Here is a 27,322-nt window from a genome sequence, read left to right on the forward strand (position 1 = left end):
GATCCATTCACACAGGGTGAGTGGTGACTTGGCTGTAGCATGGGCTGCCTGTGCATCTCCTGGAGCAGCAAAGCACTTAAATGTTCTGTGCATATAGGTCTCTTGTGACAATATTTGAATTTCTATAGATAGGAATCAGCTTTATTTGTAGATCTGCAATTATTCCCTTTTCCAGCCTACCCCTAGGCTTCTTGACTGCAGTTTCCTTTACCTGAGCAATCACCAAGAGCTCCTGGGTTACTTCCTATGGGAGGAGTGGGTCCAAAAAACCCCTCAGTGACTCACACAGGTGCCAGTCTTATTCCAGCCTGGAAGTTTGTCTGATGAAAACAATCTTTGGTAAATGCCGTAGTGATGTATTTCTGCTCTGCTGGCCAAAGGTCCTCTCACCTGCTTCCACTCCACTGTGGTCCTTGGGAACACAAGAAAATCTGTGGGCACAGGGATAGGGGTGGCATCGTGGTGACAGGGCACGTCCACTGATCCTATTGATTTGCTGCTGACTCCTTTCTGAGCAGCAGGAAGAAGAGAGTTTGGAAATGTATTTGGTTTCTATATAGTATGTGAAACACACGTTTTTTTCACTAGGATTTTTCGAGCTAAACTCCTGCTAATGATCAGTGCTGTAATCCAATAGCTTTTCCCTTTTCTGGTTGTGTTTTGTGTTGTGTTACTGAGTGATTTGCATATGCGTTGCCTGCTGCCTCGTGTGTGCTCCCTTGTTTTTCTGCACGCCCAATCTCTGCTTGCGTGGGAGCCCTGTGGCAGTGCGCAGGGAGGTGCTGTAAGTGGCCGTCCGTGATGCAGATATTTGTTCCCTTTCATAGAAAGAACAGTTGTTTGAACTGATACGAATATTTCTGAGAAGCCAAAGGGTAATAAATACACTGGTCTTGGTGTTTATTGGATTATCAGGTATGTCCCACCAGAAAGGTGCACGCTTGCTGGGGAAGATGGATTGCCCTTCTAACATGTAAGGGTGAACCCAGCTGAAATTCATCTGCCTGTTAGCTGTGCAGCTTGCCATCAGCATTTCTGAAGCACCCTATCAACAAGGCAACATCCTGAGGGATGGTGTTTCCATGGAAATCTCATCGGAGACAGTCAGCTGATGTCTGTTCCTACCATAAACTTGTTTTCGGCTGAAGGAATCGCGCTATAGTTTCCCATCTCCTTTAGCTATGTTTACTTGTAAATGGTTTAAGCATAGCCCTTAATGTATGCCTGCTTGGATTTCAGGTTCTGCATTCTTATTTCATACCCTGTGTAAGAAATCTGTAATTTCGTGCAAATGATTACAAAGCAATAACTTTCCTTTCAACCCTGACTGTTTCACTGGATTGAGCTGCTACTTTGGGGGATTTTTTGTGTGCAGCTGTTCTGGCAGTTGCTTCAGAAGTACCACTGTACAATTATCTTTTTATTCTTACCTGGAGAAAAAAAGAAACAGATAACGTCAATAAGGAATTAGAAGATGACTGAGCAGCAGAAAGGATCTTACGACTGCCTTTCCCAGTACAGTGGAGAATATAATAAAGGAAATTCTGTGGCTGCTGAGAATTTTTTTCTGATCTGCAAGCAGGGCTAATATTAGTGCTTGTAAATACTGAGATAAGCACCTTCTCTAAAATTATTTCTTTTGTATTATTTTTATTTGTTCAGATAGTCTTGTGAGGAGGGGCAAAATAGGAACATTTTGAAGGGCTCATGGACTTCTAACACAGTTCTTTTAAATAATTAATGTTTAAATAGGCTTTTCAAATTCAGAGATTTCAACTTGTTCATCTTTCGTACTCGGTACACATTTAAAACCTTGATGGCAGTAGTCCCAGTGGTGATATTGTGCTCCCAGGATGTTATCTAAGCATGCAAGTTAATTTTAAGGGACACCGTAAACCCAGGCAACTGTTAACGTGTGTGCATGAAGAGTAGCTTGTTTTGAAAGTATTTCGTAACCTTAAAATACTGTGAATGGTAGAGAATAAACTCCACCTGTGTTGGGTATGTGCAACTGGTAGCAGGAGGTCTCTGCTCAGTGCCTAGAATATCAGCAATAACTGTTGTCTGTTGTGCTGCAATAATAAGCCAGCAAAATGTGAGCGACTCTCAACTTGTGTAGTGTTTCATCCAGAAAATAGGGCACACGCCACACTTCTGCATGCTGGCTGTGGCATGCTTTTCAGGGACGACGCTGCTGTGTGGTATGTGGTAGACATCCGGAGCTGTAACAGGTTTCTTGGAAATAATACATGGTGCCTACTAAACCAAGCATATGGATTTAGGCTGTTTCTGAGAGATTCATGCTTCTGAAAGTACTGCATACTCTTCAACTCGATCTGTGCTAATATGCTTTCCAACACAGGCAGTGGGGATACATAGAAGGCTCTTTTTTTTTTTTTCTTTAAAAAGAGGATGATGAGATTTTGATTTCAGTAAAACAGTGTAGCAGTGCCTCTTGCTTTTAGGAGAATGTGGCTTCCCTCTGCCTGTCCCTGGATGACTCAAAAGAGTTGGGTAGTCCTTTGGTGGACAAGGAATGTCTGTTCTAGTATCTGTTTGTATTAATCATTCTTTTTCCTTTCTCTCTCTAGCACCAGTTTGTAAATGTACTTGCCTCTTGATTTTTCTTTTTGCCTCCTTATATTTTGTTTCCCTAGCACAGATGCATTTTTTTTTATTTTTTATTTTTTAAATATTCACCTGAATAGCCTGTGTACCTAGACTGCCACTCCTAAATTTTTCCTGCTTTTGCTTTGGGAGATGACAAGGACAAAGCCTTTAATGTATCAAGTAGCAGTTACTTAGCAGACCAAAAAGAAAAAATCTCTTTTTATTTTGTCAGAACAGCAAGACATTAATCCATGACTAAATACTGGAATCAACACGGCTTTGTGGGGTTTGCAACTTATATTCTTCATCAGAATGTTTGGGCTTTCAGTAGATTTTGTTCCTGTGTTGTCTGCATATCATTACATTCCCGGAGCTGTGTCTGTGGATTTGAGCAGAGGAGATGGTTGTTGGCCAGACTGATGGTTATTGTTGGCTTCCCTTGAAAAGAAAAGAAAACAAGCTTCTGGATCTGCCCCTGGGTGATGTGGTGTCATCCAGGGTGAGATCTGGGGGAGCCTCATCCCTCCTGGTGCACTCTGGTGAGCGGCACGTGGCGCTGAAAGTGCAGAAGGGCACTGCAGGACTGCGCCGCTGCTAGCAGGAGCTGCTCCAGGGAACACAGCCTAGGCGGCAGAATTTCCCTGCATTTTAGCTGGGACCATTGACTACCTCCCCCCCCCAAAAAAAAACAAAAAAACAACACCAAACCTATTGTTTCACTTGTACTTTGGCTTGTGGGAGCAGTATGGTGAGCTTGCACGTTGCCATTCTCCAGGCACTGCTCTCGCTGGTAGAGGTAGAACTTGAGAGGCAACATGGCATGCTGGGGTGGAAAGAGCTGGTCTGGCCCTTAGCAAAAAATATATCAAAGTGTATGACGTTGCTCTGGCTTTCCCTTCACAGTTGATAGGATTGAGCGTCTCCAATGGAAAGGACCAGCTCGTGGTCTTCCACACGAAGGACAACAAGGATCTCATTGTCTGTCTCTTCAGTAAAGAGCCATCTAATGACAACAGGATTGGAGAGCTGGTGGGAGTCCTGACGAGCCACTTCAAGAGGTCAGTGTTGTTTGGATTGTGCTGAAAACTCAGTCTAGCATGCCAAATCAGAAACTTGCTGTGAAGTCATTTTTATGTCAGTCTTGAGTTTTATCTGTTACTTCGCTGTATTACTAGGGTACCAGAGCAGCATTTTTCCCTGTATTTTTGGGACATACTTTTTAGCTACCACACTTTGCTTGCCCCTTCTTCCTTCCCTATCTGTGCTTATTAGAACGTAGATGTTTGGGGACACACATCACTGAAGATGCATTCTGAGTGTGTCACAATGTCTCATAAACACGTTTTAAGGTCAAGCTCTTCATATGTAAAATTAGGATACAGCTATTCCTTTCTCAAATTGTTTTCCCTGCCACTAGTGTCAGTAGATCATTTAGTGCTTGAGCTGTAAAATGTTGTCTCTGAATCCCTGCAAATTGTCTCACTTGCAAATCACTGTGTAAAATCTGTTTTAGTGGTAGACTAAACACTTAAGTGGTTATCTTGCATTGAGCTTCTTGGAGGTACAGCTGAACTAGCAATAATCACCTTTATAGTACACAGCAGGTTTGGGATTGCATAGAACAGCTGCACAGCAGTCATTGCATTGCAGACAATCACATAAAATTAACTCTGTAGAGAAATGGTCTGACAGTTGGACAAACCTTCAGAGTTCTTCTCTTGCTCCTCCAGAACAGATTCTCATGAGAATTAATACTGATCAGCATCACATGCAGCATTTGGGTTTTGCCATTCATAATATTGTGCTTCATTTATGATAGACAAAAAGGAGTCTTTACAGGTAAATACTCATTTGGAGATGCAGGTGGCAGGACAGTGAGTGAATTTGTTATATTAGGTGCCTGAGTAATTTTTTACATGAACTCGAGAAGAGCATGCTGATTTAGCCACTTGTGTCAGTACTGCTGGAGATAGGTGCCAAGTTCATCCGAAATTAATTCTAAGCATTGGCATAACTTGCTTTGAGAAATTCAGCGCTGAAAAGCAACAGAAAGCATTCTCTTTTTTTTTTGCGTTTACCTCAATATAGTTTAATTTTCAAATGTAGGTACTCATGGAGGCTCAGGAGGTTATGGGAATATGTCTTGTAAAGCAGCACGCTTCCTTTCAGGAGTCCTGTGAAGTAGCTGGATTTCTTTCATGTCTGATGTGTTTTGAACGCAGGTGAAATCTCCAGCTGATGCTCTTCAGTGCCTTAACAAGTCTGTAATGTTGGGAAGAGCTGTGAAACTGTTGATTGCACCCCAGATCCTGTATTCTCAGTGTTCAGACTTCCCTGTTTTGCTGTTCCTTTTCCCTAGCCATTACAACAAAGCACCCCAGCCTTTTGTCATGCTCAGACCATTGTGGGGACTGGTCTAAAATACTGAGCCTTTCATATAGGGGTATAAACTATTGATTTTCAATTTCTTGTACTGATTTAACAATGACATTATTTTTAAAAAGAATTAGTTTTAGTTTTTATCCATCTAATTAGTTAACTGCCATTTTATTACAGACAGTACTCTTATATGCTGTTTAATCTTCACTTACTACAGTATCAGTTTTTTTTTTATTGTTTTGAATGAACTCTCAGGACAGCTGGTTAAATGGAAGTGTCTGAAAGTCACTTTTTCTCAGATGTCTGGTCAAGGTTACAGGTTTAAGGATAATGTACAGGAACAGCTCATTTGCCAAATATCCAAATGTCATGGTTTTCCTCATCAAAGCAATATCTGTAAATCAAAATAAAAGGGGAAAATTCTTGTTTTCAGCCAGTTTCAATTTTCTAAGTGTAAAAAAATCCTGTCTGTGAATGGGATTAGCTGACCCATTGCTCGAGAGGCACTTTGGGAATTCCTCATTAAACAGGATTAGCCGAGAGTCGCTGTGTGCCTCATGGCAAGTGTCAGGTTTCCCTGTCCTGCCTGTCAGGAGGTGCTTGCTGTGACAAAGTGGATCCAGCAGTAAAACCCTGTGAAAGTCGGGTGGCTGCGTGACCCTGGATGTGACTTCAGAGCCGTGCTACACCTGTGATGTGCAGGGCGGCTTCCTTGGGTGGCAGCGGGGTCTCACATAAGGTCCTCTGCAAACGTACAAAGTAGTTTCCAGCCATCCTGGTCCCAGTCCTGACATCTCCATTAGGAGGTTTTAGCAAGGGTGAGGTTGCACAGGTACCCGTGGTTCCATGTAATACATAACAATGTTTTAAATACTTGTGTGATAAAATCGTTACAACTCTGACAATGTGTACTAATGTATAGGCAGGACTAGGAGGAGACTGGTGGTGACACCTGTGCTAAGGATGTCTAGACCTTCTCATTCAGATGCTTTGTTTGATTCCTAGTGGTAGTTTTCACACTTTCAGGTTGTGGTCACAAATGAATACGCTTTTTAGTGTAAAACTAACATGAAGCTTCTATGAGCTATACAATTTTGGAGCAGCAACTCTGCTGGTTAAGGTGTTAGGGAACTGAATGTAGTCGAGCTAATGGGTGTTTCAGTCATGTTTGTAATTTGGCAGCTGTTATTTTTTTAAACAAAGCAATTATTTAGCTAACTGAATTCCCAACAGAAATAATGGCAGAGCTGGCTGAAATGTTAATGCTATGGCCACAGTGTACCAGCAAGTGCTGGAGCTCATGTTCAGGAAAAAGGGACCTGAGAAGCTTTTCCAGGAGTGAGAGTGGATGTAAAAGGGTGAGGGCTATCAGCCAGGAAAGGACTTATCTTCTCCATCTTTTACATCAAAGTTGCTTCAGGGTCTTTAAGCCTTTAGAAGACTTCTCCAGGGGGTCAAGTCCAGTGTGCTGAGGACTCTTTCTGGATGTACTTTGGAGCTATACTTTGCCAGAGAAGACCTGTTTCTAGCCTGTTTTCACAGCACGAATTCCTTCTCGTCCTCTGGTGGGTCTCACACTGCCTCTGTCAGCTCCCGTCTGGTTCCTCCTGAAGTGTGGAAGCATTGCCAGCTGAACATCCGTGATGGCAAAGGCAGCTCAGATGTCATCACCAAAGGTGACCGAGACCCATCCTTTGTTTCCAGGCATTGTGCTCCGTTCTGCAGTACACTCAAAGAATTTTTTGTTTATGTCTGGTTTAAACACACGTGGTATTTTCTGTTCAGCATGCATATTGATCTAAACTGCATGGGTATCAGTGGCCAGCTCTCTTCAGTGTTTCTGTTCCCCTAATCCCTGCATTGTCTGCAGCCACAGCCACTGGTTTTCTTCCAGGATTGCTGAAGGGAAGGAGGAGTTAAAAGAACAGTAAAAAGCAATTCCTGCAGTACTCCAGCAGAAAATCACTTGCCTAAGGATAATTTTATATTTTCCATTCTGCTTTGAGACCTGTCAGCCAATTTTAATCATTAGTGCTCACTGGATTAATTTTCTTTAGTTCTGAGTTCTTAAACAGGTATGCCTTAGAGCCAATTGCCTTGGCACTGTTACACTATTGACCATACAGTAATTCATAAAAACCATGTCAGGCTAAAGGCGACAGGCTGTAGGTTTCATTAGAGTCAGTTATCCTGTTCTTCTTGCACACAGGGCTCTTTTTGGCCTGGCACGAAGGTGTCTTTAGGAAGATTATGTTTCTCAGCTTTCCCTTTCACATGCATTCAGTATAGTAGTAATTTTGCTCCATCTGTGCATTTCATGATGTTATATGAGATGGTAGCGGTTTGTTTGATTGTGAAAGCAGAGAGGCTTGGTTATTTGACTTAGTGGCACATATGTGTATATTGTATGTATGTAATGCAGGAGTGTGAGTGTGTGTGTGTATACATACATATATATATATATATATATTTTAAATACGGACAAAATCTGTCTCATCAGCCTTTCAAAATAAACTGAAATACCAACACGTTAGGTGTAAGGTGTGTGGTTTCCCCAGGGTTCCTTATTAAGCAAGATCTGCATAGGGCAGCGCATCCTTGCAAAAAGCCTCTTTCTTTGCCTGCCCTCAGCAGCATGGTGGCATGTAGGGGACGTATCTGGGATTACAGCTTTATTATGCTAAACACTGTAAACAAACAGATCCTGGTGCAAGAGTTTGCTGCCTAGGCAGACCAGGGAGGTGGAAGGGGGAGAAGCAGCATCGCATTGCACTGGGGAGCAGAGAGCTGCAGTGGTTGTGCTTTTTGCAAGGTTCCATGCACACCTCCAACGCAGCCACTCTGGTTAATATATATCCACTCTGTGTAGACTGGCTGTGCTTTAAAATATTTCCCAGAGTGGTTCTTGAGACTATATTAGGTAATGGCCTTGCTTGATGTGTTAGAAAGCAGCTAATAGTTGTGATCTGGCTGTACCTGGAAGTTCTTGAAACGGCTGCATTGAAATGGAGTAGTTGTGAAGAGAGAAAATGAGAAGAAAAGTGCACTTCTTACTGCTTTTCTAGTGTTCAAAGCTCCAGCCATAAATATTCGTTAACGCTGGAATTGCTTCAAACTTTGGATGAGTACAGGATGCCCCCAATCCCCCTGAACTACATAAATTGAGTGTCAGAATAAAGCCTGTCCAGAATTGCGGGCAATTTGGGGGGGGATTAAATATATTTGGAACAGGAGAACTCACAAATGTTTTTTTTTCTGAATTTTGTTCTTTGTAACAAATCAAGTTGTGGCAAACAAAGCTTTCTGCAAACACATTTAAGTGGAAGATTTTTAAATTTGCTATTATCTTAATAGCAGTGTTTAAGGTTGAGCTCTGAGAGTGCTGCCTCCTGGGTGATTTTTGTTAATAGCATGAGTGTTTGCTAGGTAGATGGAAAGAAGCAGTCTGTAAATGCACAGTTTCAATCCATTGTGCAGGAGTAAGGATGAGCATTTTATACATTTTTGATGCTGTCCATTAAAAAAAATCAACATGATTTTATTTTGCTTATTTAGGAAAATCAGTCCTCAGCCCAGTTATGAGCACAATCTGGAACACAAATCATTAAGCAGGAGAGCCCAGTTTGTTTAAAATCAATTCAATATTTTTTATTTCCTTCACTATGAAGAAACAGACCTTCCAGCTCAGGCCTAGGTGTCACGCAAGAGGTTTAAAACACTTTGATTTATCATAAAGATGCTCTTTCGTAAGGAAACTCCATTGACTTTAATCAGCTTAACATTTTCCCTTTGTTTAAAAAACTGTTTGCCTTTCTCTTGTAGAAACCTTATTAACTGCTGAGACTTAGATTTACATGTGAGTTAAGACAGAAGCATTTTTTTTCTATAATTGGTGACCACCTCAAAGAGACAATGCCGATGAAAACTCTTGTTTCTTTGGGACCGAAGGGAAGGAAGAGGAGTCCGAACTGGTGTTTGAAAATCCATGGGTGATAGCATGCTCTTAACCAGCCATCCTTACTCCAAGGAAATAACCATCCCTCATAAGGCAGAAAACCTCCGCACAAAGGAAGGGTGTTACAACTGCTGGTATCAAATTAATCTGTCACTTAAGCTTTGTGAATGCTACGAAAATTATCTCTTGCTGACAATGGGTGTCAGCAGCGCCGGCAGCCAGGCTCGTGATGAGCGCTCTTTAACTGGAAGTTTCCATCTATACTGGGGGGTTCTCGTAAGCTAGGCAAGATCAAAAGGAGTTGAGCACTGCTTCAGAAAACCGGGCTGGAAACAAACTGCTTCTAAATTGCTATTTAATGCGATTTGTCATTTGTCACCACTGCCAACTAACCCATGTTTAGTTCTGATTCAGCCGTGCCAGTGGCTGACACCATTGTTATCATCGGCTGAATTCTGACAAAGGGCTAGACTTTATTCATATCAGATTCTTCTGTAACGGTTTTTTTCAGTGCTTGAGTGGAGCATAAATAGCTTTGTTTTTATACAGGATTTCTATTCATAACTTCTAGTAAAACGCTGCTGTTGTCTGGGAGGAGCCCTAGCCTGCAGTTAGCTGTCAGCTTCTAAGCACCAGGTACTCAACCCTGCAGCAGGGTGGTGGCAAAAGGAAAAACAATTTCCTTATTCAATAAAGTACGTAAAATGAAAAATAAAATAATAAAAGCTTAATTTCTCTAACCTTGTCTTTGTGGCTTAGAAAATTTTTCTAGGATTTAGCTAAGGTTTGCCTTTGGCTAATTTACAATCTTTATAATCATCTCTGGTAATTCCTGTGCAGGTTTGTTAACCACACAATTGTAACTGGGATTAAGAAATGACAGTTTTTCTTTGGAGAATACATTGTGTAGATGAAAGATTTCTTGCTTTTGGTGACTTCAGGTTATGAATAGGAGGAGTTCTAGCACCATGATGAACTCTTAATGTTCTCTTTTTAAATTTTGTATTATTTGGGAAAGTTTTCTTCAGCTATTGATGCTACCGAGCTTATCTAGAGAACTGCCGTGCTAGAAGGGAACTCATTAAGGCAGTCGGAAGAGGATTGTTTCCCTTCTTAAAACTCATCTTCCTGATGCTGTTGCTGGAGCAGAGCTCATTCGCTGTCTCTGACATGGGTCCTGAACCCCCTGACCACGGAAGCTTCCCTATCTCACATCCTGGTGGAAAAAGTAGCCTTTTGTTATACTTCTCAATACGTTCCTGGCACAGTGCAAATAACTTTGTCTCCTGCAGTCCTGTATTTATGTTGAGAATAAAGTGAGCTCTGGAGAGGGGATTGGGCTCTCAAGAGGCTGAGTTTAATCTTTGCTGCAAAATTTTGAGTCCTTTATTTGCATACTTGACCTCTAAATCTAAAAGTCAATTCTTTTGTCTGATAACGTAATAGTAGCAATTTATTATATTTTATGATATTCCATTGAGTGTGAAGAGTTTTACTGGTCAGCTTTTCTTTCCCAAGTCCTACTCCCATTGTCAACACAAATTCTCTCTGAAATTCACTGGAAAGAGAACACCGCTGTGGCTGAAACACATTCAAGTTGCACACAGATGTTGGTAGAAGGTAACTGATACTGTCCGTTTTGTAAAGAGCACCTAGATGCTAAAGCTCCAGGCGGGAGTTCGGGGTCCTCCTGGGATGGATGGAGATCTTGGTAGACAGAAGTTATTGGAGCTTGATGTTCTTTGAAGGAGATGGAATTTCGGTGTTTGGGTGCTTGGTGTTTTCTGAAGTTGTTTTGTGTAGAGGTTATTGAGGAAGTGTTCTTCAGGGCACATAAAATAAATAAATAAATAATCATTGATTACTTCAAAGATTTAGAACCATTTTTTTGCTGTAACCATAATTCCAATAAAAACAGTTCCTCAGTGACCCACAGTTCCTCTCCAGCCCCAGTTTGATGTGTCATTAACTGATGATGTTTTGTCTTATTAGCCTTTTCAAAGAGTTATTTGAGGTGCCCAGTTCGTTCCTCATCCCCAGCTAGTGGATGCACTGGGTTAAAATAGATGAATCCTTTTTCTTCTTGGGCTGTCTATGGCAGTAGGGTGAAACCGGAAGGATTATTTGTGTTCTGGGGGGAAAAAAAAAAATTTAGATTATCAGAAGCTGTGTTACATGTTTTGCATGTCCTAGAATAGAAAATTCAAACCCATCCTCCTCCTCCTCCTCCTGCTGTCTAGGTGTTATAGAAGCCATCATGCTTCCAAATGTGAACATTTTAATATTTCAGAGCACTTAACATTTTCTCTGCCCTTTTATGGGGCTCTGTCCAGTTCCCTACTGTCCTTGAGAAATTGATGATCAGAATATAGAAATGATTAAAGAAATCACAGCTGAGCAGTAATCGTGGTGCAGCAATGTGGAGTTTCTGCATTCTCCAGCTAGCGCACCAGCCTTCCCAACTGAACTTCATTTTTGATGCTGCGTGCTGTGGATTTTCCCCAGAGAAGGTATCATTATGTGAACAGCTGAATGGGAATGTTTCATCTTACCAAAAAAAAGTTCCTTACGGGTTTTCTGCTGTGTTCAGTGTATCAATTCGTACACCTTCTGACCATATTATTATTTTCAGTCTTAAACTACAGCGCTTGGCGTTCATCCAAGACTCTGAAAGTTTGAAGCAAACCATTTCCTTGCCCAGCGTTAACAAACAGACATAAGCAGAAAGCATCTTCTAAAAAGCCATTGGTGGTGCACACCGTGCAAAAATCCCAGGTCACATCTCAAAGCTGAGCGCGGCGCTAGAGCGTTGTGCGGGAGCAGCCTGACGTGGAAGAGTTGCGCTGCCAGCTGTATGTATGTAGCTGCACAAGGAAAGGTTGTAAATACTGATGATCTTGCTGTTGGTTTAATTCTCAACCAAAGCATTGGCTACCTGCTGTTCCAAGAGCCTTTCCTCTCCAGTAAACAGATGGCCCCACGTTGGCTGTCCCTACCAGGGCTTAGTTTCACCAGCAAGTCCGTATTATCAAGCTGTCAAAGGACCCATCTGCCCCGAGCAGCTGTCCTGGCATCCGCCGGCCTGCGTGCTGGGAACATCCCCGCTCCACAAATCTCAGGCATATAAAACTTTTATATTTTTGTTTTATTTGGGGAGGGGTTGTAATTCATGCCATCTGCCTCATGCTTAAGCAAAGGGACACTACGTTTGAAAACAAGCTACTAGAGAAGTAATCTTCTACACTCCCCTTGTAGTTTGTAGTTTGCTGTAACTAGACCGAGCGTGTTTTACTTATCTGTTTTCAGAAAATGCAGATTTGGACTCAAAATGAATACAGATGTATTTTTGGTCTAAACACAGAACTCACTCACATCCCTGTGCCTGCTCTTCCACTCATTGTGACATCTCGGCCAAATGTTTAACCTGTTTCCTCCCCGTTAGGTGGGATGCTGCTGCTGACCGGCCACGTTGGGGTTGCCAGCATCCAGGAGCTGCTAGTTACAAGTCTTTGGAGATTAAAAATGTCTCATAGGTGATGGTTAAATATTAGCATGAGTTGATGTGTTCGCCATCTGTTTACAGTGAGTCACTTACGGGGTAGTTTTCCTCTGTGTAGTCTCAATACTTCTGATTAAAGGTGCTGAGTTCGTCAGCTCTGTGGAGCAGCAAATCTAGACCCAAGCTTCTGGACAGCTTTGCCTTTTAACTGCACGTCTTCAACTTCTGAGAGATCTGCTAAATATCAAAAAAGATGTGTTTGTGAGGTTAAGGACAAAAATTATTTTCAAGGCTTTCATATTTTTAAAGGGGTGGAAAAATATTAAAATAGACTTCCTAGTTTAATGTTTGAAACAAAGGGGTAGTATGTGCATTTTCTCTTGAAGTCTTTAGATATTTGATAAACTTCATCAGAATAATTTTTGTTCTTTTTCACATTCTTGTATAAAATAAAGTATTGTAACAGTACATATTAATGAAATTTTCCTTCCAGTTTCCCATTTTATAGCATCTTTGGCAGAGCCAAAAATTTCTCCTTTAAGCTTGCTTTCTTTCTATTTATCTATCACCCAGAGCATTTCATCTTGTGAACTCAGTATTTGAATTATTCTCGAAAAGTTGCCCTGTTTCTGAGACTGCTTTCAAAAGTAATTAGTGACTTTTGTGCATAACTACATATTTATGGGTAGAAGGTTGGTTTTGTTTTGTTCTCTAGAAAGTGTGAAGCATCTGTCCGATAAAATCTGGATGTGGTAAAGAAACCTAGCTTGGTACTTGATACTTTTGAAAATGTCTAAGGAACTTAATTTTTAAATGGAGACTAAAATTTGGTAAAATACTGGGTCCCAAAAATTTCTCCTAAAGACAAGGTCAAATAAATTAGTAATTTAATGTGGCTGTACTAACCTGACTTTGCCAACAACAAACTAACCCCCAAAGAATCACCTTTTGATTCTTGACAAACTTTACAGCTTTTATTTTTTCCTTTTACAGTGAATTCAGGACTTAACATCTGAGCTGAAGTTTTACAGCTCATGTTAAAAAGCAGGCTGGAAAAAGACAGTACAGTCTGTGGGATCAAATTCACAGTATAAAATTGAAGTATATCTACTTAATATATTGCTCTTGGTGTATTGCTCTCCTTATAAATTTTCCCTTTCCAGCTTGTAATTCTGCTGCTGTGTTTCTTACTCTAATATCTGAGAGAAATATGTGCTCGCGTGTTTTGTCCATGGCTCTAGTCTAGTGTGCCAAATTCCTTAAAATAATGCTGTGTTGGTTTTTATGTAATATCAAAAAGATTTGCATAAGTGTAGTTATGATAAATTCTGCAGTTACTTTTAATGTCTTGGCTTCATTTCAGTCCTTCAGATCCCTAAATCAGTTTTGATTTGCCATTGCTTAAACACTGCTTTTTTCCTCCGCTTTTCAAAAGAGAGGTGTCAAGAACGATCCGAGGTAAATTTCCTTATAAGAATGAAACTGTTTGATCCTGTCTGTCGCTCAGTCGTTACATGTAATAATTTACTGTCCAAATAGTATGTTTTGATGCTAAATTAAGTAGGAAGGCTAAAGAAATACAGGAAAGGAGAGAGCTGGTGTGGAATCCCCATTCTGCATTTTGTACCCAGTGCCAGAACCTCCAGTGCCTGTAGCCATGCTGATGGGTGGTCTCTCGTGCGGGGAAGGACTGATGGAAGGTGTCTCTTGCTCCGAGGGCTCTCGCGTCCCAGCAGGTGCCTGTACTCTGGGGAAGATGGCCTTGGGTGACCGGATTGTGCCCTAGAGGGCTTGTCCATTGGTGATGCAGTGATTCGGTGTGTTATACAGCAGTGCTGAGGACAGGCCCTGAGAAAAAACATCTGGCTTTCTCTCTTAGAAAGCAGAATTTCTTCCTTTCCAAGGTGCTATCTCTGGCACCCCACAGGGAGCAGAACGAGGTGTAGGGCTGCGCAAAGGGTTTCTCCTTCAGCAGCGTGTGTTACCGTGGCTTTCCATTGCTCTTCATCAGCTTCCAGTGGAATCACGCGTGTGCTGCATATCAGTGTGCTTGTTTGGGTTGGGTGGCACCTTCGAAGCATGCAAAGTCCTCAGGAGCTCATGTGCAGGACCTGCAGGGCATGAATCCCCAGGAACCCCTCTGTGGGGGATGCTGCACATCCCAGGAGAGCTGAAGTTGGGATAAATCTGTCCGGTGGCTCTGAACCCATCGCTTAGCTGGAGCTCAGGCATTTCTGTCCCAAGATGTGGTTGCTGGATTGTGCCTTTGTGTATCACGGGCTCCAGAGGACAACACTGAAATGAGCTGTATTGTCCCTGATTTTTTCTGCACCATGCTGCAGGGGGAGCAGTCGTAGCACTTAGGGATGCTTGAAACAAAATCCACGTTATAAAATGTCACCTTAAAGAATCTAGCCTTAAAATGTGCTGCTGGTACCAGGCTAATGGGGCACATCATAGTTAGAGCTCTGAAGCCTGGAAATGATCAAAGTGATACACTGTTGGTTTGTTGTTTTTTTTTTTTGAGGCAGAACATCAAGTACTCTGAGAGATGTATGTGGGGAGAGACTGCAGATGATCACAGCACAACAGCTGCTTTTCTTTGGAAGAACTAAATGAGTTCAAACCCAAATGGTGGTGTTTGAACTGCTGCAAGGAATGTCTGCCGTAACCATTCCGTTATTTAAAGCTTTGGTCAGGGGCTCCAGCGCTTGCCCTGCTGCCCTGCTAGAGCCAAATCACGCCGTAGCTGCCTGCTGACGAGGCTCCACAGTGTCCTTCGGGTGCTTCGGCTTGACCTGCCTTTTCCTGGGAGCTAAATGAGAGCGGCTGCGATTATACATGCCTTCGGCATCTCCGCAGCCTTCAGTGGACAGCTATTACGGAGGGAAAAACAATGAGCCGTTTTCTTCAAATGACACTTGGTGGTTTGATAAATAGTTGGCAAAATGCACTTGATATGATGGGCTCGTTACCCGTTTGCCCACGTACCGCTAGGCAGGAGGAGAAGTTTTGCTTCCAAAGACCTGCCCTCTCTGCAGTCTGCAGCTTGAGCTGGGGATGAGGGGGTGCTTACGCTCTTCTATTACAGCTGGTTTTCGTCGGGGACTTCATTTGGCCGCTTCAATGCCAAAAGGTAAATGAGACAAAACCAAATCAGGGAAAGCCCAAACAGCACCTACTGCTTCCACCTTCTGATCACGTCAGATGTTGCACTCTGCCTCTAAGGTGGACAAGTTTCTGTTTTCATTGGCTTTTTTTTTTTTTTTCCACTGATGAGGAAAGATGAGGTGGAAGTTGCTACAAGTACGCAATGGGCATGGTGAACAGCCAGGTACTCAGCCAGGACCAGGAAACTCCTGAAATACCAAAACTTTCTAAGCCACTATATTGGAGAGTCATTTTCTGCAATGTCCATCTCTGCTCACATCCCTGAGGACCCTGAGAAAGCTAGCACCGTCTGCTCTCAGACTACTAAACAATTAAGCTTTAGAAACAACGTGCTAGTTTGTTTTGTTAAGGCAGAGCTGAGTGGGATGTAAACTGCAATTTGAAATAGCATTACATGTCTCCTGCACATCTGAAAATGAAACCAAACTAGTCTCTTCTTCCTGTTCATGCAACCACAATCCAGTTTTTATTGAATATTTGGGAATATCTTGCACTGGCGTAAGCTGTTATTTGTATTTTTCCTGTTTTCTGCCCTCTCCAAGCTCCCTCTCCTGCTGAATGGCACCAGTGCCATTCAGCCCTTGCAGACTGGCAGTGCTCAGTGCCAGAGGGGAAAGCGCTGCACAAACACGGGACCTGAGCAGCTTGCAGGGCTGTTCCTGCTCTGAAACCAGCGGGGTCCTGTGCTGCACACAGCAGGAGAGAAACATCTTGGAGCCAGCGTGCTGCACCTGGATTCCAGTGCGAGAGCACCACAGAGCGCTCTGCCATGAAGGCTTTCAGGAAATGGCAGATGATGGCTCGTCGTCCTTCTTCTGGGGTTTGAGCATCCACTGCAGTTTGGGCCTCTATCCACACGGTGAAGCTATTCTTCTGGGCTTGGCACATCCCTCCATTTGCGGCTGGCCTTGGCTTCCCAGCGCAGCAGCAGAGAGGCATGGTAGGAGGCAGCTGCTCTCCCGGGCATCCTGCCTCTCCTTGTCCCATCCCTCCTCTGTCCCACCCTTACGCAAGCACACAGTGATCCCCAGAGCTCGTGGAACAAAGGGACCGTTTGGTTTTCTTTTCTTCCCAAACCTTCCTCGTTGTTTTGTTTTGTTTTGTTTTTTTCTCCAAACACACTATTCAGCAAGGCAGGGGGGGGGTGTTTTGAGGTTGATTTCCCTAGCTCAAGAAATCCAAGGGTGGGAAAGGGAATTAGAAAGAGAAGAGGATAATGCTGCAATTACATTAAAATTCCCTTGGCATAGAATCCCAAGCTACATTTTCCCATATTCCTCATCAGCAGACCTCTACATACCCATTTCCACAAGGCAGAGCAAGCAGCTGCTGTGCCTGGCGAGTCCTAGCGATGCTCTGCATACAGCTCTGCTAGCAAGCTCATGTCACAAGCTTTGCCCATGGCAGAGGTAAAAAGTTGGCTTCAGAAAGGTAACAGGCACACATTTTCTTCTAAACGTGATGCCCATCTTGCTCCTCTGAGAACTGCTTACTCCCAGCACTAGCGTTTCTCTCAAATAAGGACTCCAGTGGCTGACAGCAAACAAAAATAACAAAAAAAGATCCATCTTGATCATATTTACTGCTGACCTACTTAAAATCCTCTTTCCTCATCCCTTTTAGTGTGTGCACTAAAATGCTGGCTGGCTTGCAATCTCCAAGGAATTGCTAGCAGAATGATAATGAATGCAAAATATGGGCCCTCATTTGTTTAACAGTAGTTTATGAAAAGAAATGTTTTTGTTGCATCATTTAGGTTTTTTTTTTTTTTTTTTTTTTACTTGTGATGTATTGTTCCCATCTTTGGTCTCCCTGCTCAGAAGCCGTTGTGTTCTGATTGCAGGCAGTGTTGTTGTTTGAAGAGATGCCATTAAATCACAGGATGCCTTAATCTTTTCATTTTTGAGGAAAATTAGGCTTCTAGCTTCTATCCTGGAGAGTCTAAGCAGTGCTGTTAAAGGCCTGTGTTGAGCATCATTTTTTCCGGTGAAAATGATCCAACAGAGGTGATTGTTCAATAAATGCTTTATATTCACTCCGGTGTATTTCATGGGGCTATTGTATTCAGGTTTGCAGTCCAGGGTAGAAAGTTGAAATGACACCAGCATGGTGCATATTGCACCTCTCGAGTTTTCTTTTTCCTAGTTGTTCCTCTGTACACATTCTTTTAGAGGAAGGCTTGCATGCTTCTGGGTATTTGCTCACCCACACATCAGGCCAGTGTTGCTAGAAGGAACACAGTTATCTTAGCATGTGCTCATGTCTATGTGGATACTGTGATTAAACTGTCTTTTTTGGATGCTCGCAATTGAATGCATACATGCTATGGCTAAATTGATCCTACCATTATAAAGGATATCAACAGGATGATACAGACATCTATTGAAACACGTGTACAAGGAATCACACCTAAAGCACTCCTTTCTAGTGAGTTCAGTTTTTATAACTGGCATGTCATGTTTTCATGCCAGTCTAAATTCCCTTATCTCTAATCAAAATGGAATTTCTAAGCAGATGCATAAAAACACAACATGAAGTTACCACTGGGTGGCTTCTGCATTTGTTGGCACCTGGCACCTTTGCATTATTGGAGCTAAGCCGTGTTGTCTTTAGGCACACACAATAAAATAAGAATTATTTGGACTGCAAGAAGTTTGTTTTCTCAAACTTCTTGAATCCAGAAGTTTGAGAGTCTTTTACATTAGGGTTTATTTTCATGTGTTTTCATGTCTGGCATGTATGAGATGCTAAGGGAGCATTTACCATCTTCTCCCAGACAGTTCTGGGTCACTGCTGCGTGCTGCATTCATACGGCTAGGACGCTGCTTCTGTGCTGTCCCTACAGGAGGTGACAATAATGATGGAGATGGGGGGAGAGGAGGTAATTAGCTCCACCATACTGGTAAAACCACTCAGTATCTATGGAAATTAATTCAGTTTCTGGCTCCAGGGCACTAGCTTAAAATTAGACTGTAAGTAATGTTTTGTTCTCTTTTAAGTAGTGAGGAGGAGCTGGTAGGGACAGCATAAACACGAAAACAGTTTCATGCTGTTGGAGATGCAGACTGCTGATTCAGGAGGAGGAACCTCATCCCTCAGTGCAACTTCTTAGTCAGCCCCTGCCTGTGGCTGTTGTGCACTGTCCTATGGGTGGAATAACTTCTGCGTGATTAGTGCTCTTTATAAAGTGAGCTAAAAGCCTTTGGAGTGGGTGCCACTGCCTCGTTAGGGAAATTGGGGTGCATGTGCCTGTTTTCAGGCACGGCGTGATGATCCTTGTCGCTCTTATATGTGGCGCTCGTAAACTGGCAGGAACTAAATAGGGATTGAGTGGAATAGCCGCCGGAAAAGTTCTTGCCACGAGACGTGGCTCACTGGGAGGAGGAAAATCAAGACTGCAGAGAGAGTAATAAGTGTTTGCCTGGGTCTGTGTCCACAGGAGTTAATCTGGGCAGATTAAACAGAGTATTTAAAATCATACGGTACAAGCAGCAGACAAAACACGCGGAGGGAAACAGCTTCAGTGTTGTTGATAGGAAAATCTTTGTTGCAATCAGTGAGCTTTTAATGTATACCGCTTTCATTGTCATATAGGACAACTGACCTTACGGCTGTGCAGACTCTGATGGCTGATTTCACCTTAAAATGCACATAGAGCATGTTCCTCATTAAGACGCATTGATCAGCAGAAGTGTCTTATCTCCTTATCTTCTTTAATTTCACTTAATCTTCCAGAGCCTGTGGTATAAATTAATATCCCTAATCCACAGGGTGCCTTGCATAAAGCATTTTTACATATAAATGGCACAATATATCATGTAACAGAGATGTGATTCATAGGCTATTACGTGTTAAATCTTAGGTGGAAACCTTGGCTAACTAATTTATACAAGATAATTAGATCCTGAATTAAATGCACAAAGGATTGTTTTTCCCCTTCTTGCTTTTCCTTGTGTGAACTCAGATGACGAGCTGACACTGGCAAAGAGGAAAGTGTTCTTCCTTCTCTGGCACCCCATCTGGATAGCTGCGGGGCGCTCTCTTGGGGCAGGCCAGGGATGATTTATAGAGATGGCTTCATCCTTGCCCTGTGCCCTGCTGGGTGTCATCTCCCTTCCAGAAATCCTTGGTTTGCAGTTGGGCCTCGGGGGGGCCGTTCCTTCTAACAGAAATACGTCGTATTCACGTTTGCATAGATCACTTTGACAGCGTGCGATGTTTCATTGGCATCTTTGTGATGGAAAAGCACAGAGCAGCCAGAAGCACTCAAGCCTCCCGTCATACTCCTCGGCCCCCAGCAGCCCCCAACCCTGGTCCCACAGACGACGATCACCACGATCTTGTGAAGGTGCTGGCCAGAGGATGGTCACGCCAGCCAAGGTGGATCCCAGGGGACCTCAGCTGATGCCCCCGGAGCTGCGCTTGGTCACCGTGGATTTGGGCCGGGTTAGGGGGCTTGTGGCTGGCTTCAGCTTTCACTTCTGTGCTGTCTGTGTGCTGGAAGCTGAGCCCAGGCTGAAGGTATTTCCAAACCAGGGAGCCCAGACCAAAGGCTGCCTGCCACAGGCCTGGTTCCCCCACGGCCCCGTGAAGGCCGAGCAAGCTCCTCCCTGTGCTTGGGAAGAAGGTCGGCCTTCTTCAGAGTGACCCCGTGTTAGGTGGGACAGCAAGGCTTCACACTGGGATCTTTAGCATTCCGCATCAGTAATCCAGATACTTAACCCAGGGTAATATCTCGTTCTAACTGCAATTTTAAAAACTCCAGACCAGTCTCCAGAGCCAGCCAGCCCGGCTATTTTTAGCTTGGTTTCCCAGGGAAACATGGTTTTATGTGGCTGCTGCATCCTCAGATTTGACAGTGAGGAAGAGAGGTAGCAAAGATCATTCTCTGTAAGTTTCATGACGATCACTCATTTTGATTAAAGAGACAAACTCTGATCTCCTGCCTTTTGCTGCGCAGAGATGTTTCGGCTGCCCTCCATCCTGGTGGGAGCTGCTGCCTTGCTGCTTGCTCAGCCCAACAGGAAAAAGAAGTTTCACGGTGTGGTAAGGGGAAGCATGGAAATGCAAATCTGGGTGAGAGAGGCAGGGACAGTGTTTATTTAGGAGTATTTATTTAGGAGAGCAGGTTGTAGTGCATTCCTGCACTCATACTTCACGGTCTCAATGGAAGCGCAAAAGATGCTTTCAGGGTGCCCTCAAACCATGTACAGGACATTACAGCATCTGAATGGATTTATTTTTTTTTTTATGTAGGAAAGGGCAAAGGAAGTATCTTTAGTGCCTGAACCCAGTGGCCCTGGACTTGCAAACTTGCTGGCCACATGCGGGTTAGGCACTCTGGCACTGGGGGGCTTGGTGTTAGCATCCAAATCCACACAGTCACACTTCATCCCAGGAACTTTTGAAGAGGGAAACACTGGTGAGTAAAACACTTAATCATCATAGATATGTCACATCAACAGCCAGCAGGTGTTCCATTGTGCTTTGCTGAGAGTGTCAGTTTGGGGGTGATACAAGAAAGGATCTTACATTTTCCGGAATTAGCCAACATAAGGTGGAGATCACTGCAGCACGTGTTTTCGTGCCTTGACTGAAGCATTAAATGGGGCTTTGAAGTAGATTGAACTAGTAGACCGGAGTGGAATTCATTTGCCCAAGCACAGGTGTTCAGTGCTGTCTTTAAATGCCTGGCGGTGTGTCAGGAACCTGCATGGAGTTGGTGGTCGGACACAGGACCTTAGACTTGTGCTTTTCTGCAGTGGCACCTTGGGGCAAGGGATGTACCCCAAGGTCTCTGAAGTTAGCAGTAGGTGCCTGTGCTAGGAAATTAACTCCACCATTCATCTTGAAATCTGAGCAGGAAATGTCTCCACTGGTTTTAACTGGTACTACTTTGGGGGAAATGGGGTAAGGATGCGATTACCAAAAGCATTCATCAGCTACATTTGCTTAAGTTGTATGCTTGCAGTTTGGAGGCATATGTGTTTGCCCAGCTGCTGGGGTTGAGTTTGGCTCAGACTGGAATTGATTTGCTTTACAATCAGGATTTACATGAAGACTTTTGAATGTTAAGAGTCTTCTTGTGCCTTGCCTGCAGTTCCACTGGTACTGTATCTTGCAAATCATCTAGGAGAAACCATGAATAGTAAGACAAAGGAGGAGGGCATATGTGGCTGAGCTCAGACCACGGCAGAAAAATCAGCTTGGAGGGAGTTCACTTAGCAGAAAGCTTTGGCGAGTCCAGTCCTGATACCTTAGTGGGCCTGAAGTGCTCAGCCTCACCGCACGCTGCGCTAGCATATGCTATTGCAAACAGTGGATGCTGGGGATGTGTCACGTCATGCCTGACAGGGAATAACGTGTCAGGATCTCCCACCGGTGTGAAGACAGCTCCTGCAGCTGTGGGTTGAGTGGCTGAGTAATTGCACTGCGAATGATGGAGTGATCAGTGCTGATGACTCCTCTCTGTACTGGGGGCTTCAGCTTTGCTTTTTACATGTGTATGAAACTGAAAAGAGGTGCTTGCGTGGAAGCTGCCACCCCAGCAGTCTGCTGCTGGTCGCAACCCAGCAGGAAAATCCACTCCACGGGCTGCCAGCAGCACCCAGCCACTGGGACCTTTGGGGGAACTGGGGCAGGGAGAGGTGGGGATTGAAGGGCACTGTGAAGCCTCCGTGTGTACAGGAGCAGGACGTGCTGAAGTGCCAGCTTAGGGACGTGCAGAGGCGTGTGTCTTTATAAAATTTGAAGTATCCAGTGTGATTAATTACTTTGAGGTTACACCCAAAATTCTATTACCACCTCTTTCAGCTGTGACTGCCAGGCCTGAGCCGTTTTTTCTCCGTGAGCACGTTATAAACACCAGGTCTGCTTCTCTTAGCGACCTTGCTGGTCTTTGCTCAGCATGCAGTACTTTAGCACAACAATGTGAACCAGAGGGAGGATGGGGGATGGAGCCACTTGTAAAGCGGCCAGAGATGTGTGGCCTTGAAGATGTTTCGATGCCGGGTGTTCCTGTATGCCTCCAGCGTTTCCTCTTCAGGGCCAGGTAGCTGTAAATGCAGGTGCTTGAGCTGCTGGTGGTCAGTGGGTGCACCTGGAAACCAGGGGGCTTTGCTGCTGGGCTTGCATTTAGACCATTGATCCTGTCCCTGGGATTAGAGGTGTGCTTTGATCATATTTGTATTGAGAAAGATAGCAAAATTAGTGACTGATACCGAACCCACAGGGAGTTGGTGCTGATCGCTCAGTGTTTGTAAACTCCCTGGGACTCTGGATTCCTTCTGGAGGGTTGGCTGCTCATGCAAGCTGCATGTCAGTTATGATCACACATCTTGTAGTATAGCTAATAGCAGTGTGTTCACTTTGTTGTATGCTTGTATTGCTGAATACAGTGTCTGAAACGGCAGGATGGCCAGCACTGACCTGTTTTTTAGGACGGTTTCTATTTTGGAAGACTTGGAGATAAAAGCTGTCTGTCTCTCAACCTAGCTTCTAAGGGATGCTCTGTTTGCAGGAGATTGTTCCCTGATAAGCTTTGGGTTTGGTTAAAGAATTCAGCCAAATTTAGCTTGATGTAAATTTTATTGCAGATTGGAAGGAAATTCTTAAGAAATACTGGTCAGCAATGCTCTGTCCAGTGCAGTGTTAGAGTGCAACCAGCATTTTTCTTCCTGTGTGTGCAAATCAGCTTCAAGCCTTTGTCCAAGGAGGAATGGAAAAGTATTTGTGGAAGTTGCGTAGCTTACTAAGGTAGTTGGCACCAGGGTTTGAACGCTTGCACTTGCCTAGCCTGGGTGCAAGAGCTCCTGCAGCAAAACCCAAGATCATTGACTGCTCTTGCACAATTTATGCACTTTGATCTGTCCATGTTTTACTTTGTTGTTTTTGCAGGGGAGGGGAGGTTACCGAGCTGCTCTGGGACAGCCCCCCAGATGGGGATATGCTGAACCCCAGCAGCCCAGCCGAGTGAGCCAGGAGGTAGACTGGGGTGCTCGGCCATGCTGGGAGCACTGGTGGATGCTTGGTCTTGGATTAACTTCTAACCTTTGAGCTTATTAACCCAGAACCAAACCAACTTCAGTCCTGGGGCAGAGGTGGTTTGTGAACAGTGAGGAGAGAAGGATTTATAGGACGTAAGCCTGAAAAAGACACATTACAGGTTAATGTTGTATTAGTGTTTTCCCTCTGGAAGCTGTGCTTTTTAACAGAAGCACCCATCGCTCTCAGTGCGCTCTCTAGCAGCAGTGGAGCAGATAAAATGAGGTTGCCCAGGGACCAGGCCCTCTTTGTCTGAAGTACCACCACTGCTGGCACATCAGCTGCTTCCTCCTCTCTGTCTGTTCTCCCACAGCATCGTCAGGGCAAGTGCCAGAGAGCTGCAGGCGCTCACTTGACTGCAGCCAGCAAAAGGGACGTGGAAAGGCTGAGTTTGGCTTGCCTTTCCATCAGCGAGGTATTTATTTTGGATATCTCTGGCAGTTAATTTTTCACTTAGCTTGTGTATTAGTCTTCTGTCTGTCAGCCTTGGGGCAGAGTGGGGACTGACAGATGGACAGGCGGCGTGATTGTGCCAGCGGAGGTAACCAGGCTGAGATGCGTGCTGCTTTTGAAAAGACAGAACTGTATTTCCTCTTTCACTCTCAAATATCAAACGTCAGCAGAGACAAGTTTGGAAAGGAAAAGGTTAAGTATACAACAGCTTTGTAATTTTTACCAAGAGGGTTTTTTTAACTGTAAACTTTCAGGGGAAAGTCCTTTACTTTCCTCCACGCTTAAAAAATGTCAGCTTCCTCCCAAGCAGAATCTCTGCCCCAAAGCGCCGCTTCCAGCCTCATCCTCTACCAGCCTAATTGTAGCTGCCTGAGTGAGCCCTGCGAGCCCTTCTTCCTTTGCTCTTACCTGGGTGACCTCACGGTGAATTGGGCTGGGTCAAACTGAATTCTGGGCGATGAGGCCTTGGGTTGCTGCCTGTTTTTGTGTCTTCGTACATACCCTCACTCACAGCGTGCTTGTCTCCGTTTCACAGAGCACGTGGTCTGACCTGAGCTGGGGACCTGGGCACCCAGGCTAGGATTTTAGATGGCTGAGAGGAAGCAGGTATGAATGTCAGGGGAGAGGAAAGGCTAAAGTCTGCTCAGTGAAGGATTTGCATGCCGTGGTGAAAGGGACAGCGACCAGCTCTGAGTGCTCCGGGTCCTTTATCTATAAGGACAACTGTCTTGAACATCTCATTTCACTCCCCCATGCCAAAAAAGCTGTGTCAGTACAGCTGTGTGTATACAAAAATAATTCTTTCAGTGCTGTGTCAGCCACTTCATGCATCTTCCCAGCTCAGGCTGACAGCTATTCCTGGGAAAGTTTGTATTTAGTCTGAGCCTTGCTGAACTGAATGCCTCTGCGGGGTTTGCAAGGGGTTAGTTAAATAGCTTTAATTAAAATGGAGTTCCTTTGTGTCTAGACAGGTTGTGAATGCAGGTGGGTTTCATCGTGTCACCAGCCAGTGAAGGATCTTCAACCATAGCTCTACCTGGGATGACGCATCCGCCCCATCTCATTTGAGGCGTGCCGTGCTTTTTACCCAGACGCTGTTGAAAGAGGGCTAATGGGCTTTGTTTCGTTGTTTCATCTGAAGCTGTCATCCTCCTTGTTTCCTTTCCAGCAGCCTCAGAACTGCTTTTTCAAGGTGCTTGCCCAGCTGGAATATCCCTAAATATGCATAAAGTCCCAAGTCACGTATTCACAGATTCCCATAAGCAGAGCACACCAGAATGTTTAAGCAGGGGCTATATAAATTATTAAACAAAGGTAACAAGCCAATGAAGTGGTGGTAGGTGATGAAATGAAGGTGAGGAAAGAAGCAAATTAGATCCCTGATGTGTAGCTGCCCTTTCTGCAGCTTCTGAGGCATCCTTGCTGCTAATGAATTTGATTGCTTTGGCTGTGTCAGCTGAAACACCTTCTGCATGCTGGTGTCAGCGGGTGTTGTCGCTGTTGATGGTAACAATGACTTGGAAAAGATTTGGTTGTTTTCAGACCACAGGTATGAACGTGTGATTATGCATAGTAGTGTCTGCTGATTTTCCAAGCAATGAATTTCAAAAAGGGCAATAAGAGCTTTTACTGCAGAACGGTTGAAAGGCGAAAGGCTTTTCCAGCCACATGCTCCCCCGGTGCCCCTTCGCCCCTGGCATCCCTGAGACTGCTCATCTTATCAAGTGAGCTGCAATCAGCTTTCCTCCTGTGACACTGGAGGAAGTAACAAGACAGATACTTGCCTGTCTTGAACGTAAAGACCACCATCTGATTCCATTTCTGTTGCTAAGATGCAGGACAGTTTTACCATCAGCTTGGTTCATCTATGTGCACTGTTACTCACCCTGTTCACATCGGGCGTGCTTGAGGACAGCGCTATAGGAGGAATTTTATTCACAACCACAGCGTGCTGTGCCTGGCCGTGGCTCTCTGTGTTCAATCTGATATGCGGAGCAGTAAGGCCACTTAAGTTCTTAAAATTTTCTGAACAAGATGGTGCTGATCTTACCCTATATAGCTAATGAGATGGAATATCAGTAAATCCATTAATTAAATTTGCAAGCTCATTTCTAAGGAAAGAAGAGACAGGAGGGAAAGCGCCTGGGACACAGGGCTCGTGCATGGCTCCCCGTGTCGACAGCCTCGTCGGCAGACAGGCATCGGGTCAACGTTCATGAATTTTTGCTTTGCTCACCTGAGTGTAGGCTGGGAAATTCTGACATCACCAGCTTGTCTCTCTCCAATTCGCCTGGGACTCTTATCCCTCTCAGCATCCCTGGAGGTTGGTTGCCAATGATGTGTTAACTGCATCTCCTACTTGAGTTCAAAGGAATTGGGTTAATGAGCATAAAGCAGCAAGCAGAAAGTCAGCCATCAAATTATATTGGCGCTTGTTTGCTACCTACTGAATTTCCCACTTCATCTGTCTTTGGTTCTTGTGATGCAGGCAATTAAATACAGCAGCGATAAACAGAAAAAAATATGGCAACCTTACAAGTTAAATTTATTCCTTTTCTTTTGTATTATGTGGTCTTCATATAAAGCAAGAAACTGTGTGAATAAGAGTAGGGAGGGGAGACAAAATTAGTGGAAAACCTTTTATCTGAGGAAACAAAGTAGATATGGAGAGAAACCCTAATATCCTAAAATCCTCAGGTTCTTCAGCAAGCTTGGAAAAGAGTCAGCAGCACAGCCTGTCAGAGGAGCAGCAGCTCGGGAAAGCCTCTCAGAAGGACAGCTACATCAAGGAATTGAATTTGGCAGCCTTGGGTTTCACGCGACCAAGTGAGATCCTGAACTGGGGCACAGGCAAGATGCTGCTTCTGTCCTGAAGAGCAAGATCAGGAAAGCAATATCAAAATAAATAAGGCTAGAAAAAGGAGCTGCTCTCTAGTACTGCCGTTTGTGTGCTATTGCATCGTGTGGCTGATGGCATTAGGCCTCTGGGTCAGAAAAAGGATGCTCTCTCCATCTGTTGCTGGAATAGCATGCAAGGTAGTACGGACTGACCCAAGAACCAAACACTTGCTTTCAAGATGTTTAAATATTCATTTTAAGAGCATCCTCTGCCTCTGGAAGAGAGGCACAAATATATTGGGGAGTTTCAGGACAGCAGCCAGCATCCTCCAGCATAACGGCCTGCAGCACTTCTGCAGACGCTGGGAGCAATG

At 44.1% G+C, this 27,322-nt stretch overlaps 1 protein-coding gene across 3 annotated transcripts in view; it reads left to right on the forward strand.

Moving 5' to 3' along the window:
* MYO1D (myosin ID) overlaps nucleotides 1–27,322 on the forward strand; it is a 158,739-nt gene that overhangs the window by 97,956 nt on the left and 33,461 nt on the right. Inside the window, exons 21-22 of one of the 3 annotated variants that reach the window (XM_040536444.1) lie at nucleotides 3,514–3,668; nucleotides 8,812–11,077. In XM_040536444.1, the coding sequence (XP_040392378.1) occupies nucleotides 3,514–3,668; nucleotides 8,812–8,830 (174 nt within the window). In that variant the 3' untranslated portion in view covers nucleotides 8,831–11,077. Of the gene's footprint in view, nucleotides 1–3,513; nucleotides 3,669–4,832; nucleotides 5,416–8,811; nucleotides 11,078–27,322 lie in introns of those variants that run through there. The other 2 variants (XM_040536445.1, XM_040536443.1) reach the window with 2 other exon arrangements.

Source organism: Cygnus olor, chromosome 25 (genome assembly GCF_009769625.2).
Source record: "Cygnus olor isolate bCygOlo1 chromosome 25, bCygOlo1.pri.v2, whole genome shotgun sequence".
Taxonomy (NCBI): domain Eukaryota; kingdom Metazoa; phylum Chordata; class Aves; order Anseriformes; family Anatidae; genus Cygnus; species Cygnus olor.